This window comes from Pongo abelii, chromosome X, assembly GCF_028885655.2.
Source record: "Pongo abelii isolate AG06213 chromosome X, NHGRI_mPonAbe1-v2.0_pri, whole genome shotgun sequence".
Classification (NCBI taxonomy): domain Eukaryota; kingdom Metazoa; phylum Chordata; class Mammalia; order Primates; family Hominidae; genus Pongo; species Pongo abelii.
Window position 1 is genome coordinate 57793067 of NC_072008.2, and position 18989 is coordinate 57812055.

At 37.1% G+C, this 18989-nt stretch overlaps 1 protein-coding gene across 6 annotated transcripts in view; it reads left to right on the top strand.

The window, feature by feature from the left end:
- FAAH2 (fatty acid amide hydrolase 2) overlaps positions 1-5913 on the top strand; it is a 283151-nt gene extending 277238 nt beyond the window's left edge. For all 6 annotated transcript variants that reach the window (XM_054544652.2, XM_054544651.2, XM_002831725.4 and 3 more), the window contains one exon: positions 5476-5913. In XM_054544652.2, coding sequence (XP_054400627.1) covers positions 5476-5651 — 176 coding nt within the window. In that variant the 3' untranslated portion in view covers positions 5652-5913. The remainder of the gene's footprint in view (positions 1-5475) is intronic.
- Positions 5914-18989: the final 13076 nt, after the last annotated feature.

The following is an 18989-nucleotide window of genomic DNA, read 5'->3' on the forward strand; positions in this document are numbered from 1 at the left end:
AAAAAAATATATTTATCTCTTCCTTCATATCCTGAATTGCCCTCATATTTTCTTTTTGGTTGGTTTTCAGTCTTGTCTTCGATCTTGTGGGGCATCCTGACAATCCACAGTTTGAATTCTTTATCTGTCATTTCTGAGTTTCCATTTTCGTTAAGGTCCATTGCTAGAAAGCTAGTTTGACTCTTGTTGGTATCACAACATTCAGCTTTTTCATGGTGCCAGATTTCTTATGCCGAGTTCTTCTCATCTGGAGGTATTGTCACTTACTTTTGAAATCTATTTTTGTTCAGATGGTATTTGTTTTTCTTTCCCTATTTTTTCTTCCTCCCTCCTGAGAATGTTACTGTATAGTATTCTGGGTAGAGTCCTTGGCTCTGCTTCTATTTCCTGTGCACTTCTGAGGGCAACTTTTTTTTTTTTTTTTTTTTTTTTTGAGACGGAGTTTCGTTCTTATTGCCCAGGCCAGAGTGCAATGGCGCACAATCAATCTCAGCTCACCGCAAGCTCCACCTCCCGAGTTCAAGCGATTCTCCTGCCTTAGCCTCCCAAGTAGCTGGGATTACAGGCATGGGCATGTGCCAGCACACCCAGCTAATTTTGTATTTTTAGTAGAGACGGGGTTTCTCCATGTTGGTCGGCTGGTCTCAAACTCCTGACCTCAGGTGATCCACCTGGCTCAGCCTCCCAAAGTGCTGGGATTACAGGCATGAGCCACTGTGCCTGACCACTGGCAACTTTTTTACTGGGCTATGCACTTTGACCTGCTGGCCAGAGGGTAGCACTTTAGGGTAAGACACAGATGTGGCACAAGCAGATGGGTATTTGATCTTTGTTTACCGTGAGGGGATCTCTGTTGTTTCAGGTAATGAGCTAGATCGTGGTGTTCCCAATGCCCTGAGCTTCCTTCTTAACTGTGGCTGGGGAGACACAACTGATCTGATTTGGACCCTTTGGCTTGCCCACAAATACTCCAATGATGACCACAGGCACTAGTCCTGATAGGGGTGGCTGGGGGAACTCCTGGTACATACACTTAGGCCTCTGCTGGAAGTGAGGGGGTTGCACTGCCTCCATGACCTAAATAGGCAGGAACACAATCTGTTCCCTTTTCACACCCTTGTTGTAGGGCTCATCATGTACACTTCAGATGCACGTTGTTGTCTCTCCAGGCCACAGTGTGTCTGAGAGCCAGGAAGAATGCCTCTCTTGCAACTCTCCATGGGGGTGTTTTTGAGGCAGAATATCTTTACTCACTCAACCCAAATACAGACAGCTTTATGGCTCACCTCTTCTTTGACATATAAATGTTGCTGCTTCATGTAAGGGAGAGGTCTGCCTTTCAGCCCATGTGGTGAGTGTCATTTGTGGTGGTGTGAGCTGGTTAGGTTAGCCTGACCTCAGGTGCCAGTAGGACTGGATAGGAACTGGCTGTGTTAGACTGGGCTAGGTAGCTCACCAGTCTCCAGGCCCCTAGATGGCCGATTGGATGACATTTACGAGTCCTGAAGGGGCTGGACCTGGGTTGAGCCAGCCCAGAGTTCAGTGCAGTCTGCGTAATGGGGAGAGTTGGGTTGGTCCCTGGGTCACTGGCTGAACTCTCAGGCAGGTCAGGCAGACCAGTCAGGTGGTGGGAACCTGAGGGTGGATAACTGGCCTGTGGTTATTGGGCTCTCCAAGGGGCTCTGGGCTGCAGCTGAAATATTCAATTGGGGGCAAGCCAGCCATGCTGTGGACCTTTCACTGGGTAGGGCAAGTCCCCGAAGTTGGAAAAATGGAAACTGGAAGCTGTGAGGCACGTCGTACACCCACACTTTCCTCCTACAGATGCCGTGTTGGATTTTGTTGTGGGAGGCATGCACAAGTAGGTGCCAGGCCTCCCTACTCTCTCCCTGGCCCAGAGGTGGCAGGGGCAAAGTTAGTGGCAGTGATGGCTGCAAAATGGTTGACAGCAATCTCTGGGATTTGGGCTGTCAAAGAAATGCCAAGCCATGGCCACAGTCTTCAAGCAGGGGCAGGGGAAGGTGCACTGGTGACCTGGAGCCTGCAAACACCATTTGGTGTGAAGCAGTATGAGTGGGGAGTTGTGTGGCATGCAGTAAACCTGTTGCTTCTTTGTACTTCGGCTGTGGTATCTGTGCTGAAGGCTGCAGAAGTGCCTAGCTTTCCCATTTCCTCCCTAGCCCAGGGGAAGGAGGGATGGCATAACTTCTGTTACTTAAACATTGGTTATTTTGATAGTGTCCCATAATTCTCAGACCTTCTTCATTATTTTTTCTTATACTTTCTGTAACTACCTTACCTTTCCTTAAATACTTTTACTTATAACATTCCTTAACTACTTCTGAATTCATTATCAGTCATTTCATAGATCTCTGATTATTCAGGGTCCATAATTAGAGGTTTATTAGTTTATTTTTGTGATTTTTAAAAATTATTTGTAATTTTTGTGTTCTTATTTTGGTGCCTATGCATTTGGGTACATGGCCACCTCTTTCAGCCTTTGTAAGTGTTCTTTGGCAATGATAATCTTTCAGTATTTATTCTAACCTGGGATTTTGGGTGGACCAACTGATACCAACCCTGGACAGCTGACCTTGCTCTTGGGTTCTGTAGTTGGGGTGAGCTGCTGCCTGTAGTTTGAGGTTGAGTGGAATGGCGAGCTGTGCTTTGTAGTCTGATAAGACAACTAGCTGGGTTTTAATTTGGCAGTGCTAATGGCTGTTCTTTGCAATCACCTCTGATCAGATTGCATTGCATGCTGCCTTCCCCAGCAAAACAGTACTGCTATTTGGAATCTGTAGTCAGTCAGGGCCATGTGCTGGTGCTCTTAGGCTCGAGGAGGTCTCTGGGGTTACTGTTCATCCACCTGGGGCGACAGGTTAGGTACTTCCTTTCACAGATATTCATGGATCAGCACTTGCCTTCTGGCCTGAGGAAGCCTTAAAGAGATTATTAAGCGTTAGTGGGATTGTCATAGAGTCAGTGGGGTTGGGTGGGGCCAGATGCTCTATTCCATGGATAATTACTGGCCTACAGTTGCCTCCAAGCCTGGAAAAGGCTCAAGGAGAGAAGTGACATTACATAAGGAAGCTGGCTAGGGACTTCAGCTAAGCAAACCCGTGGACTATGGTTCCTGCAGGGCAGTGCTGTTGGCTGTTTTCTATCATTTGGCACCTTCATTGACAAAAGTGAAGAGCCACTGCCAAAATCCATGTGCTCATCATTGTGAGCCCCACCCCTTTTCTTTGTTTCTAACTAACCTCAGGTGCCCTCGCCCTGCTGGTACTCCCAATGTTTGTCATGGAGTGAGATAAGAGTGAGCTTCCTGTAAAGCACCTCACAATGATGAGGAAGCTGGGTATATGTTTACAACTCTCTTTTCCCCTGCAGAAAGATGAGCCTAGGGGAATCTTCTGTGGCACTGTTACAGCTTGAGAGAGAGTGATACGAAATGAAACCATTCCTCTTACCCTTTGAATGCAGCTGTTATCTGTTCTGTGGCTGGAGGGGCTATCTCCCAAATTCAGGGATATTCATGAAAGTATTCCTATCTGCGAATAGTTGGTAGTTGGATTTATGTGAGGGGGACTGGAACTGCAGAACTCCTCCTATTCCACTATCTTGCTGACATCACTCTCTTTACTTTCCTCTCAATTTACTTTTAATAAAGGTTTCAAGACAGTTCAATGAAGAATTAATAGTCTTTTCCTCAAATGGTTCTAGGACAACTGGATATCTAAATGCAAAAGAATAAAGTTGGAGCCTTGCCACACACCCACCGTATACAAAAACTAATGTAAAATAAATAGGAGACCTAAATGTAAAAGCTAAAACTCTAATATTGTTATAAGGAAACATGAGTACATCTTCATGACCTTGAGATAAAAGGTTTCCTAGATACAGCTTCGGAAGCCCAGGCAATAAAAGAAAGCATGATAAATTAGAATTTGCCAAAATTTAAAAAAAAAAAACTATTTCAAAATATAACTTCAATAAAGTAAAAAGGAAAGACACTGACCAGGGGAAAATATTTGCAAATTATATAACGACTGGGGACTTATATTCCAAACATATGAAAAACTCTTACAACTCAATAATAAGACAATAACCCAACTTAAAATGCACAATGGATTTCAACAGATATTTCCCTAAAGAAAACATACTAATTGCCCATAAGTGCGTGAGAGAATGGTCAATATAATTACTCATTAGGGAAATGCATATTAAAATCACAAGGAGTTATCAATGCACATTCACTAAAATAGTTATAAACAAAAAAGATAAGGGTTAATGAGCATGTGGAGTAACTGGGACCCTCATATATTTCTGGTAAGACTATTGTCAAATTGGTGCAGACTCTTTGGAAAACAATTTGGCATTTTCTTAAAATGTTAAATGTAAATTTGTCATAAAACTCAACTATTTTATTCATCTGTATATGTATATATATGCTCAAGAAAGGAAAAATAAATATTCATGCAAAGACTTATAAACAAATGTGTACTTATATTGCTGATTTTTGCAGCATAATTAGTAATAGCCAAAAGTATCAGTCCAACTCTCCAGTAACTGGTGAATAGATAATCAAAATTTGGTATATTTATTCAATGGAATAGTCTTTGTCCATAAAAGAACCATTTATATAAACCTTGAAAACATTGTGCAGAGTGGAAGAAATCAGACACAAAATGTTACATATTATATAATGCAATTTCTAGAAAGTGTTCAGAAAAGGAAATCTATATGGATAAAAATTTAATTACTGGATACTGGGGATTGGGGGAATAGAGAAATGGAGAGTAATTGCTAATTGGTTTGGGGTTTTTGGGGTGGATGATAAAAATGTTCTCTATCTAGATTGTGGTGATGCTCGCACAATTCTGTAAATTTATTAGCAATCATTAAACTGTACATTTGAAATGGGGAATCTTATTTTATATAAATTATGCTGCAATAAAGTTTTATAACAGCATGAATGAGGTAAATAATGACAAATCACAACTCTAGTGTGAAGTGATATTACAAAATGTTTATAGCTTAAAAGAAAATCCATATGTTTAAGAATATATTATTCTACTTTATAATTTACTCCGATTTTTCTGAAAGTGCTGTGGAAAACAAGTTAGAAATAACATCATGGGAAAGAACTTTAGGCTATTATTCACTCTTTCTGCATTCAGATCTCAATTACAGCTTTTGCTAGCCAAGTGATCTTGGATGTGTTATCTAACTTCTCTATTCTTCAGTTATTTCATCAGAAAAATAGTGATAATTAATAGCTTCTGTATTATGAGCTTGTTGTGATGTCAAATATTTAATACAGGTAAAGTTCCTAAATATTATTAAGTCCTAAGTAGATAGTAAATTATAATTGTATGTTTTCACCTATTATCTTTATTATTGACAAAATAATTGAAGAAATACGTTTTCAGGAACAGGTCTTGATTTCTCACTTATTTTGTTTGTTTTCTTTAGGTGTCTTCAGTGCCCTGGGTTTGCCTGTGACCCAATGCCCACTGGGACTGAATGCCAAAGGACTCCCTCTAGGCATCCAGGTTGTGGCTGGACCCTTTAATGATCATCTGACCCTGGCTGTGGCCCAGTACTTGGAGAAAACTTTTGGGGGCTGGGTCTGTCCAGGAAAGTTTTAGGAGGACCTTCTGCAAGGTTAATGTGTGTGTGTGTGTGTTTGTGTGGTGGTGTTTCTATTAATTGGGTGAAATCAAGCACCAGCAGACAAGCAGAGAAACAACTGGGAAATGTATTGACTCATTTAGTTATTCTTTCTTCTTTTATTTCCTTCTCTAACTGTTGGTCTTACTAAAATGGTAATATTTGCTTCTTGCTTTTTTGTTACTGGAAAATTAGGACATGTAAATGGATAAGTGCAATAAAGTTTCCTAGATGCTGGAATCGTGTCTGCTTTGGGTACAGCAGGGAAATTAAAGATGGGAATGTCCAGTGCTAATGAGGGGATCTTAAGAAACTTTAGAGAAGAGGTGTTGCTGAAACTGACAAATGTAGAATTACATGTTTTCCAGGCAGGCCATTAAGTAAGGAATTCCAGTTAGAAGAAGCTACAGTGAAGAAGGCAAGGACATGGACATGTTGCTGTAAGTTAGTATGGCTGGTGGGGAACTGGAAGGGGGTATATAAGTAATGAGACCATGGTAAGGAAAGCTCTTCCAATATCCCCCAAAAATGTTTTATAATTTTGTTCACTAAGAGATCCTAGAAGCAACAGGTCCTAGAACAACATTATATATACGATTATATATATTATATATATTATATAATCACATATATGTTATATATCATAAGTATCGTATATATTATATATATATATAATCATATATATAATGGATTTAGAAAGTCATTGTTTTGAAACCATCAAATAATACTTAATTCGTACATAGCTCATCAATAGATCCTAAAACCACTGGATAAAAGTTTGCCAAACAGAATATTTGTAGTCTCAAAATATCTTTTCACTTACCACTTATTAATTTCAAGAGTGGGGAATATTACCTGTAGAGTGCAGATATATGGTAGACACCATCATAATCAAATAGCCAACATTAATCTAAACAACAAATCTGTGATGTCCCTTACAAGAATGCATCACCTGAATCTAATTATAAGAAATAATCAGACAAAACCAAATTTATAAGCATCTTACAAAATTAAGGGCCTGTGTTATTCAAATATGTCAAAGAATTAATGCCAGTGACAGGCTAAGGAACTCCTCCAGAATAAAGATGACTAAAGACCCATGATAACTAAATTCAATGTGTGATCTCAAATTGGAAAAGTAACATTTTTAAAAAAGATAGTGTTAAGACAACTGGACAAATATAAATGTAGCATGTTTTGTAGATAATGTACTGTGGCAATTTCTGAATTTCATTTTGTTTTTATTTATTTATTTTTTTGTTATACTTTAAGTTCTGGGATACATGTGCAGAATGTACAGGTTTGTCACATAGGTATACATGTGCCATGGTGGTTTGCTGCACCCACCAACCCATCATCTATATTAGGTATTTCTCCTAATGCTATCCCTCCCCCGACTCCCTGACAGGTCCCAGTGTTTGACGTTCCTCTCCCTGTGTCCATGTGTTCTCATTGTTCAACTCCCACTTATGAGTGAGAACATGCAGTATTGGGTTTTCTGTTCTTGTGTTAGTTTGCTGAGAATGATGGTTTCCAGCTTCATCCATGTCCCTGCAAAGGGGACGAACTCATCCTTTTTTATGGCTGCATAGTATTCCATAGTGTATATGTGTGTCACATTTTCTTTTTCCAGTCTATCATTGATGGGCATTTGGGTTGGTTCCAAGTCTTTGCTATTGTGAACAGTGCTGCAATAAACATACAAGTGCATATGTCTTTATAGTAGCATGATTTATAATCCTTTGGGTCTATACCCAGTAGTGGGATTGCTGGGTCAAATGGTATTTCTGGTTCTAGATCCTTGAGGAATCGCCACACTGTCTTCCACAATGGTTGAGCTAATTTACACTCCCACCAACAGTGTAAAAGCATTCCTAGTTCTCCACATCTTCTCCAGCATCTGTTGTTTCCTGACTTTTTAATGATCACCAAACTGGCATGAGATGGTATCTCATTGTGGTTTTGACTTGCATTTCTCTAATGACCAGTGATGATGAGATTTTTTTTCATATATTCATTGGCCGCATAAATGTCTTCTTTTGAAAAGTGTCTGTTCATATCCTTAGCCCACTTTTTGATGGGAAAGTTTTTTTCTTGTAAATTTGTTTAAGTTTTTTGTAAATTATGGGTATTAGCCTTTTGTCAAATGGATAGATTGCAAAAATTTTCTCCCATTCTGTAGGTTGCTGGTTCACTCTGATAGTTTCTTTTGCTGTGCAGAAACAGAGCACCTGGGGGAAGGGGTGGCTGTGCGTGCAGCTTCAGCAGACTTAAACGTTCCTGCCTGCTGGCTCTGAAGAAAGCTGCAGATCTCCCAGCACAGCGCTCGAGCTCTGCTAAGGGACAGACTGCCTCCTCAAGTGGGTTTTTGAACCCCATTCCTCCTGACTGGGAGACACCTCCCAGCAGGGGTCAACAGATACCTCATACAGGAGAGCTTCAGCTGGCATCTGGCAGGTGCCCCTTAGGGACAAACCTTGCAGAGGAAGGAACAGACAGCAATCTTTGCTGTTCTGCAGCCTCTGCTGGTGATACAAAGGCAACCAGGGTCTGGAGTGGACCTCCAGCAAACTCCAGCATGCCTGCAGCAGAGGAGCCTGACTGTTTTTGCATCTATATTTATTAGAAACATTGATCTGTAATTTCCTTTTTTTTAGCTTCTTTGTCTGGTTTCAGTATTGTAGTAACCTTGGCATCGTAGAATGAGTTAGGAAGAATCCATCCTCCTCAATTTTTTGGAAAAGTGCAGTGTTAGTTCTTTAAAAGTTTGGAAGAACTTGGCAGTGAAGCCAACTATTCCTAGAGTTTTCTATTTTGGAAGGCATCTTATTACTGATGTAATCTCATTATTCATTATTAGTCTATTCAGATTTTATGAACATATATGTGCCAAACACTGGAACACCCAGATGTATAAAGCACATATTATATGTAAGTCAAAGAAAAGATTTCAATACTCTACTAGTTGAGGACTTTAACATACTGCTCTAAGAATTAAACACATAATCTAGGCAGAAAATTTAAAAAGAATAATTGGATTTAAACCGCACTTTAGACCAAAGGAACCTCATAGACATTTATGGAACATTATATCTAAGAACAACTGAGTATAAATTTTTTATCAGCACGTGGAACATTCTCCAGAATTTTACACTGTAGGTTAAGCCACGAAAAGATCTCAACATATTGAAAACATTAAAATCATATAAAGCATACTATAAGACCAAATGGAATAAAACTAGAGATAAATAGCATGAGAAACATTGGAAGCCATATAAATACACGTAAATTAAACAACAGGGTTCTGAATAACCATGGAATCAACAGAGTAATTAAGATAGAAATCAAACAATTTGTTGAAACAAATCAAAATGGAAACACAACATACCAAAACTTGTGAGATACTGCAAGAGCAGTGCTCAGACTAAAGTTTATAGCAATAAATGCCTACATTAAAAAAAGTATAAAAGATTACAAATTAGCAATCTAAAAATGCACTGCAATGAACTAGGAAAACAAGAAAACACCAAGGCCAACATTATGAGAAGAAAAGAAATAACATAGACCAGAGCAGGACTAAATTAAGTAGACATTAAAAAAAACAGAGGATTCATAAAACAAAAAAGATGGTTGTTCAAAAAGATAAGCAAGATTGATAAAGTGCTAACTAGAATAACCAACAAAAGAAAAGAGAAGGTCCAAATAAAGAAAATGATAAATAAGTGGGAGTGCTATGCAATTCTTGCACTTCTACAAAGAAATACATGAAATGGTAATTTTTAAAGAAAAGAGGTTTAATTGGCTTATTATTCTGTAGGATTTACATGAAGCATGGTGCCAGCCTCTGCTCAGGTTCCAGCAATTCTACTATTGGGTGTCTACCCAAAGAAAAAAATAATATATCAGTGAGATACCTGCATTCTCATGTTTATTGAAGCAGTATTCAAAAAAACAAAAACATGGAATCAACCTAAGTGTGCACCAACAGGTGAATGAATAAAAAAGTGTACAATATATACACAATGAAATACTTTTTGGCCATTAAAAACAATGAGATCATGTTATTTTCAGCAACAAGGTTGGGACTGAAGAACCTATGAAATATGCCAGGCACAAAAACATAAATATTGCATGTTCTCACTTATATATGGGAGCTGGAAAATTTGATCACATGGAGGTATAGAGTGGAAAGATAAATAACAGAGACTGGGAGGGATGATTGGGGCGGAGGGTGGAAGATAAAAAATAGTGGATTAAGATGCACAAATCATAGAGTTAGAAGGAATAAATTTAATGCTTGACAGCAGAGAAGTGTAACCGTAGTTTAAAAAAAAAAATTGTACTTGAGTGACACCCTAAATACCCTGACTTGATGACTACACGTTATATACATGTAACAAAATTTCACATGTAACTTATAAATTTGTACAAATAAAAAAATTTTAAAAAGAAATCTTATCAAGTATATCCTCAGCCCACAATTGAATAAAACTAAGAATCAATAACAAGAGGAAATTTAGAAACTGTACAGAAATATGGAAATTAAGCAAAATGCTCACTGGGCATGGTGGCTCACGCCTGTAATCCCAGCACTTTGGGAGGCCGAGGTGGGTGGATCACATGAGGTCAGGAGTTCAAGACCAGCCTGGCCAACATGGTGAAACGCCCTCTCTACTAAAAATACAAAAAAAGCTAGCCAAGCATGGTGGTAGGTGCCTGTAATCCCAGCTACTCGGGAGGCTGAGGCAGGAGACTTATTTGAACCCGGGAGGCAGAAGTTGCAGTGAGCCGAGATCATGGCCACTGCACTTCAGCCTGGGTGACGAAGCAAGACTCTGTCTCAAAATAAACAAACAAACAAACAAAATGTTCATGAGTGACCATTGGGTCAAGGAAGAAATAAAGGAGAAAATGCATTTCTGGAAACAAATGAAAATCAAAATACAATGTACCAAAACCTATGGGATACAGCAAAAGCAGTGCTAAGATGGAAGTTTATAGCAATAAACACCTACATCAAAAAAGTAGAAAAAGGCTGGGCACAGTGGCTCACCTGGTAATCCCAGCACTTTGGGAAGCTGAAGTAGGAGGATTTCTTGAACCCAAGAGTTTGAGACTAGCTTGGGAAAAAAAAAAGCGAGACTCTGTCTTTACAAACATAAAAATAAGTAAATTATCTGGGAGTAGTGGTACACACCTAAAGTCCCAGCTGCTTGGCCAGAAGATGTGGGAGGATCACTTGAGCCTGGGAGGTCAAAGCTGCAGTAAGCCATGATTGCACCACTGCACTCCAGCCTGAGCAACAGAGAAAGATCTTATCTGAAAAAAATAAAATAAACAATCTAACAATACACCTCAAAGAAATAGAAAAGCAAGAACAAACCAAACCCCAAATGAGTACAAGAAACAAAATAATAAATATCAAAGCGGAACTAAATGAAATAGAGACCAAAAAATCAATACAGCATGTCAGTAAAACAAAAAGTTGATTCTCTTTGTTTATCTTTTTGATAAACAAAATTGATAAACCACTAGCTTGAATACCCAAGAAAATACCCAAAGGAACAAAATCAGAAATGAAAAAGGAGACATCATAACAGATGCCACGGAAACACAAAGGATTATCAGAGACTATTATAAACTAACAAACTGGAATGCCTAGAAGAAATGGACAAATCTCTGGACACATACATTTTCTGAGGTCTTATTCAGAGTATTATATCACTTCACATGAATCCTATCCTACTATAGGTTACCTGGATTTTCCAGGTGATAGGAGGATGTCTGTGACGTCAAGAATGGCAGTCTCATCTAAAATTATGTAACATAAGCAATGTATAGTCAGAATGGAATGCTCATCTAACTTATATAACATAAGTAATGTATAGTCATAGTGAATAAAAAGAGAAATGGTTTTGGAGTCAGGTTTGGAGTCAGACCTAGGTTTGATTCTTGCCTTGCTACTTATTAGCTTAGTTGCCTAACCAATCTCAGCCTGTTTTGTCATTTATAGAAGGGAGGATTTGACACTCATGCCTCATTATTATTTATAGAAGGAAGGAAGGGAGAAAATGACATCTGAATGACAGCCTCATTCATTATTGATCATCACAAAAGGTTATGATTGGGATTGTCAATTTTTCTCTCCTACTAGACTGTAATCTTTTAAGTACTCTGAAACATCTTTATTTTCACCAAACTCACAATACAGTATTTCACATGGTGTCAGTTTACCTCAACAGTTCTTCTTGACCAGTACTAAATTAGACCTCATTCTAGTATATTTTCCTCAAATATAATGAGGTTAAATTATCTTTAATTTTCCACATCCCCATGAAACTACCCATGTACCAATGTAGTTATCAATGTTTTTATGCATAATATTATAATTTGCTGCATGTCAATTTTGTTATAATCATTTTTGAGTATTTGAGATAAATATGGTTTTGGCTGGGCCAGATATATTTTCCTACTGTCTACCAGATGGGTTGATGTGCATATAACAGTAAGTTTACATATATAAGATTTAATATCACAATGATGCCATTGCCTTAATGGTGATTTGAATAATTTCTGAAGCTCCTAATTTTGTAAAAAATAATGCCTATATTTTATTAAAATTTTATATTGTCTTTGCTGAGTTATGAGGCTTTTTTTTAAAAAAAAAGAAACTCAATAAATTCACCAATTATCTCTGCGTAGCACAGAACTGAGCTGTTATATATAATTTATATTTCATCTGCACAGTATGATATGCTACAATGACTTATTACAGACAAGAATATTAATTGCTTGCTTTCCTGTCTTGCCCATCCTCAGCATATCTCTTAGACTAAAAATATTAATAATATGAAACAGAATCTACTTCTAATTGCCTGTTTTTAATTCTATGTAAAAACTTTCTTCATTTATATTATTGAAAATCAGGCTTCATCATGTTTTATCAGCAAAATGTCAAGTATTTCTTGCACTTTCTCATTGATATTTAATCTATGGTTGGTGAACACGAAATTAAAAACGTATTTCTTTTGTTACAGGAAATGCAGAGTGTTCTAGCATATCTTAGTAGAGAAACCTGACCCCATTGCAGAGGGGAGGTAGGGCAATAATCTTAAAAAAACTAATGTGTAAATTGAGACCTTAAGAATGAATAGGAGTTAAGAATGTAAAGAGTTGAGAAAAATGCCCAATACAGAGAAAATACATGTTTCCATGAATTCAGTCATTCAACAGAGGCTGTGCAAAGCCAGTGTATATCAATATGATGAGTCAAAAGGTAGAAAGTCAAATATACTTATCGAAATTTAAGAAAATTCTCCTTCTTAAATGGTTTTGAGAAGATTAATAGCTATTCAGTTATTATTTATATATTCAATACTTTTAAAGTTGTACTTGAGGATGGGCATAGATGTTTGGGCTGGCAGAGGAATCTCCCTGCGGATTAGACAAAGATGGAGCTAAAGGAAGCATGGACTTTTATGCATGGAACAGCTATAGCAAAGCCTGACCATAAGAGCCAATTCCCTGGGACTCCGCATCCCTATCTGAGACACTCTAGCCTTAGCTAACCACTAGACCAGGACTAGCAAAGACCCTGAACAGAATCTTAGCCCTCTGAAGCTTTCAGAAATGAAGCTAACTAACTACTCAATTTACATCACAGTTAATGAAACACCAACTCTCACAGAATCAACACAACTCTGGTGATTCAAAAAACCAGAGTGTCCCCTTATCTTTAAATTACCTCAGCAATAGCGATTATCTAGTCTGAATTGTCTGAAATGACATATAGGGAATTCAGAATCTGGATAGCAAGGAAGCTCATTGAGAGTGAGGAGGAATTGAAACTCAATTTAAGGAAGACAAGCAATCCAGTAAAACAATTTAAGAGCTGAAAGATGGAATAACCATTTTTTTTTTTTTTTTTTTTTTATTTCTTTTTTTTTTTTTTTTCTTTTATTGTAATTATTATTATTATTATTATTATACTTTAGGTTTTATGGTACATGTGCCCAATGTGCAGTTAGTTACATATGTATACATGTGCCATGCTGGTGCACTGCACCCACCAACTCGTCATCTAGCATTAGGTATATCTCCCAATGTTATCCCTCCCCCCTCCCCCCAACCCACAACAGTCCCTGAAGTGTGATGTTCCCCTTCCTGTGTCCATGTGTTCTCATTGTTCAATTCCCACCTATGAGTGAGAATATGCGGTGTTTGGTTTTTTGTTCTTGCGATAGTTTACTGAGAATGATGATTTCCAATTTCATCCATGTCCCTACAAAGGACATGGAATAACCATTTTTAAGAAAGACAGAAACTGAACTTCTTGAGCTGAAAAATTCACTACAATAATTTTATAATACAATCAGAAGTATTAACATCAGTATACACAAAGCTGAGGAAAGAATATCAGAGCTCAAAGATCAGTTATTTGAATAAACCTAGTTAGACAAAAATACAGAAAAACGGGTTGACAAAATTGAACAAAACCTGCAAGAAATGTGGGATGATGCAAAGAGACCAAACCTATAACTCGTTTGCATTCCTGGGAAAGGAAGATAGAGAATAAGCTACTTAGAAAATACATTTGAAGATGTAGCTCATGAAAATTTCCCTAATATTGCTAGAGAGGTTGAAATGAAAATGCAATAAATACAGAGAACCTCAGCTACATACTATTCAAGAGGGCCATCTCCAAGGCACATAGTGATGAGATTCACTAAGATCATTGTAAAAGAAAAAAACATATTAAAAGCATTTAGAAAAAAGGGGCAGGTCATTTACAGAGGGAACATCATTAGGCTACCAGCAGACCTCTCAATAGAAACCTTACAAGCCAGGAGAGATTGGAGGCTTTTCTTCTGCATCCTTAATGGAGAGAAACTCCAACCAAGCATTCCATAGCCCATCAAACAAACTTTATAAGTGAAGAAGTAATAAAATCCTTCCTAGACAAGTAAATGCAAAGAGAATATGTTTCAATTAGACTAGCCTTATAAGAGGTCCTTAAGGGAGTGCTAAGTGTGGAATCAAAATAATGACATGTGCTACCTCAACAACATAATTAAACACATAGCCCACAGGCACTATAAAGCAACTATGCAATCAAGTCTACACAGCAACCAGCTAACAGCAGGATGACACGATCAAAATCACACATATTAACACTAACCTTAAATGTAAATGGGCTAAAGACCCCACTTAAAAGACACAGCGTGGGGGCCTGGACAAAAAGATAAGACCCAACCACATGTTGTCTTCAAGAAATTCATCTAACATATAATGACATACACAGGCTCAAAGTAAAATGATGGATAAATGTCCAACATGCAGCAATAAAGCACAGGAGTAGCTACTGTTGTATCAGATAAAACAGACTTTAAGCCAGTAAAAATTAAGAAGAATAATGAAGAACATTACATAATAAAGGTACAACCTAACAAGAAGCCTTAAGTATCCTAAATATATATGCTCCCAACATTGGCACTCCCAGATACATAAAACCAGTTATTCTTGGCCTATCAAAAGATTTGGACAACCATGCAATAATAGTGGGAGATTTCAACTCCCCACTAACAATTTTAGACAAATAATCAAGGCAGAAAACTAACAATGAAATGGTGGACTTCAACTCAACACTTGACCCCTTGGACAAAATAGGGATCTACAGAACACTCCATCCAACAACCACAGAATATACATTCCTCTCATGTGCACACAGAATATATTCTAAGATAGATCACATGCTCAGTCATAAAGCAAGTCTCAAAAATTTTTAAAATTTTATTTTTATTTATTTTTTACTTTTTATTTCTATATGTTTTGGGGGAACAGGTGGTATTTGATTACATGAGTAAGTTCTTTTGTGGTGATCTGCAAGATTTTGGAGCACCCACCTCCCGAGCAATATACACTGAAGCCAAATTGTGGTCTTTTATCCCTCACCCCTTTTTCGTCCTTCCCCCTGCGAGTTCCCAGTCCATTTTGTCACTGTTATGCCTTTGCATCCTCAGAGCTTAGCTCCCACTTTTGAGTGAGAACATATGATCTTTGGTTTTCAATTCCTGAGATACTTCACTTAGAATAATAGTCTCCAGTCACATCCAGGTTGCTGCAAATGTCATTCATTCATTCCTTTTTATGGCTGAGTAGTATTCCATTATGTGTATATATATATATATATACCACAGTTTCTTTATCTACTTGTTGATTGATGGGCATTTGGGTTGGTTCCACATTTTTGCAATTGCAAATTGTGCTGCTATAAACATACGTGTGCAAATATCTTTTTCATATAACGACTTCTTTCCCTCTGTGTAGATACCCATTATTGGGATTGCTGCATCCAATGGTAGTTCTACTTTTAGTTCTTTAAAAGATCACCACACTTTTTCCATCGTGGTTGTACTAGTTTACATTCCATCCAGCAGTGTAGAAGTGTTCCCTTTTCACTGCATTTTTTAAAATAAAATATCTAACACAATCTCAAACCACAGTGAAATAAAAATAGAAGCCAATATTAAGATGATTTCTCATAAAGACACAAATACATGGAAATAAAAAACTTTCTGCAGAATAACTCTTGAGTGAACATTGAAATTAAGGCCAAAATTTAAAAATATATTAATTTAATGAAAAGATGGACACAACTTACCAAAATCTCTGGGATACAGCCAAAGCAGTCTTAAGAGGAAGGTTTATAGCCCTAAAATGCCTCCATCAAGAAGATAGAAAAATGTCAGATTAGCAACCTAACTTTTCACCTAAAGGAACTAGAAAAAAGAGAACAAACCAACCCCAAAGCTAGCAGAAGAAAAGAAATAAATTAGAGAAGAGCTTAATGAATTTCAGATGCAAACATTCATGCAATAGGTCAATGAAACCAATATTTAGTTCTTCAAAAAATATTTAAGATTGATAGATTCCTAGCTAGGTTAACAAAGAAAAAGAGAGGATCCAAATAACCACAATAAAAAATAACAAATGCTATATTACAACTGATCTCACAGAAATACAAAAGACCCGTAGAGACTACTATGAACAACTCCATACACACAAATTAGAAAATTTAGAAGAAATGGATAAATTCCTGAAAGCACACAATCTCCAAGGTTAAAGCAGGAAGAGATTAAAACCCTCAATGGGCCAATATCAACTTCTTTAAGTGAATGAGTAATAAAAAAAAACCACTACCAACAACAAAAAATGGTGCATCAGATGGATTCACAGCCAAATTCTATCAGACATACAAAAAACTGATACCAGTCCTTCTGAAACTATTCCAAAAAATTAAGGAGAGGCTCCTCTCTAATTCTAGGAAGGTTCTTTTCATTTCTTCGAATGTCAACTAATTTTCTTCTGCTCATTCCAGGAGTCTGATTTATCTTGTTTTAAAAGTATATATAAAAGTTGAGGTTGTAGGAAGAATTTTTGAATCCAATATCTATGGTATCCTTCCAATATTCCAAATCCCCTCAGTTGTTTGTTAGTTTTTGGAGTAAAGAAGTCCGGTGTTCCCTTTAGTCTATCCAGATTGATGAAGAGTACTTCCTCTGATATTAGGATACCTAAATATCTTGTTTTTGACAGAACTGAAGATTTCTTTTGAGAATTTGCGTCCCTTTGAAGCTAATTGTTGTAATATGTAAATTCCATTCTCTATGGAGGCTTGCTTATCCACTGAGCTAAGAAGTAAGTAATGTATGTACTTTACATCAAGTTGGATTTCCTAGGAAATTCTACATCTGAAATGTCTTCTTTTAATATTCATGAAAAATAATTTGGGCTCTCAGTATATCCCTTTGATATGAATGTCCATGTGTACTGTCTGTCTTTCAAAGTAGAGGAAAGGAAAAATCACTGTCTTTATCTACAGGAATGCTAAAGAATATACTACATAGATCTCTTACAGTAAAGAACTAACATTCACTTGAAATTGCAGTCGACAACATATGGGAGTTTCATAGTACTGTGTATCAAGGGGTGACTATGTTATTAATCACTCTCAAATCCTGTATAAATCTCTATCTTCCACTGTTTTGTTTTCTTACAGGGAGAAGTGGAATGTTATGTAGGCTTGGATAAGGAATAATCAAGCTTCTTTTTATATGATCTAAAATTGTATATCTTATCTTATCCAAGGCTTCTCATATTTGAAGGTTTTGTTTATGGTTCAGAAGAGGTTTTGAGGCATCTGTCTGAATTTTAACTTTGGCAGCCAAGAAAAATTTCCCAATATCAGTAAAGGGTTTTGTCCACAATTTTTCAGGTTCCATTTTTAGCAGCTCTTGTTTATTAAAAAATTTTTGTTTTCTCCATGAAATTATAAATTGAAATTTTTGAATTAAAAGGGTCAGACTTTTATTTTCCTTTATTTTTTATCGTTGTGGGTACCTAGTGGGTGCATATACTTATGGAGTACATGAGATGCTTTGATACAAGCATGCAATGTGTAACAATCACATCAAGCAGAATGAGGTGTCCATCTCCTCAAGCATTTATCCTTTATATTACAAACAATCCAATTAAATTATTTTAGTTATTTTTAAATGTACAATTAAATTACTATTGACTATGGTCACCCTGTTGTGCTATCACCTGCTAGGTCTTATTCATTATTTATAAGTGCTTTTTGTACCCATTAACCATACCCACTCCCCTTGCCCCCAGATACCATTCCCAGCTTCTGGTAACCATTGTTCTACTCTCTATCTTAATGTCTTTTCATTGATTTTACTAAAGTGTCTCCCTCATTTCAGAATACCTCTGACTTTAGAGACATAAGTCTTCTTACTTATACTTTTTCTCTTTCTTTAAAAAAAAATTGCTTTTCTACATCAATATCAAGAAGTAGCAAACAAAAAATCAACATGCATAAAAACAACAAGTTATCCCAGAGTTTTGTTATCTTTGTTGTGGTTGCCAGTGCCGTTTTTTTTTTTTTTTTTTTTTTTTCAGGAAAACAGAGATTTGCCAATGGCCACCTATGTATGCCTTTGAGGGTGAAATAAAATTTGGGCCTATCCTTTTCCTAATTTCTGGAGACTCTAGTGCAGAGTGAGAACTCCTGTCTCTGGGAATACAGCTTTTGGGGTACCTCTATATTCATTCCCCATCATTCAATTCTATTTTATCTTCTAATTCTAAATACATTTCCCAATTTTGATAAAAAGAGACGTGGGTATGGTGTAATTCTAAAAAGTCTCTTGTTTTCAGATGGCTGGGGGCTGAAAGAAACACAAGAGGGGTCAGTTTCAAGAAGGCCAAATAGGAACAGCTTCAGTCTACAGCTCCCAGCATGAACAATGCAG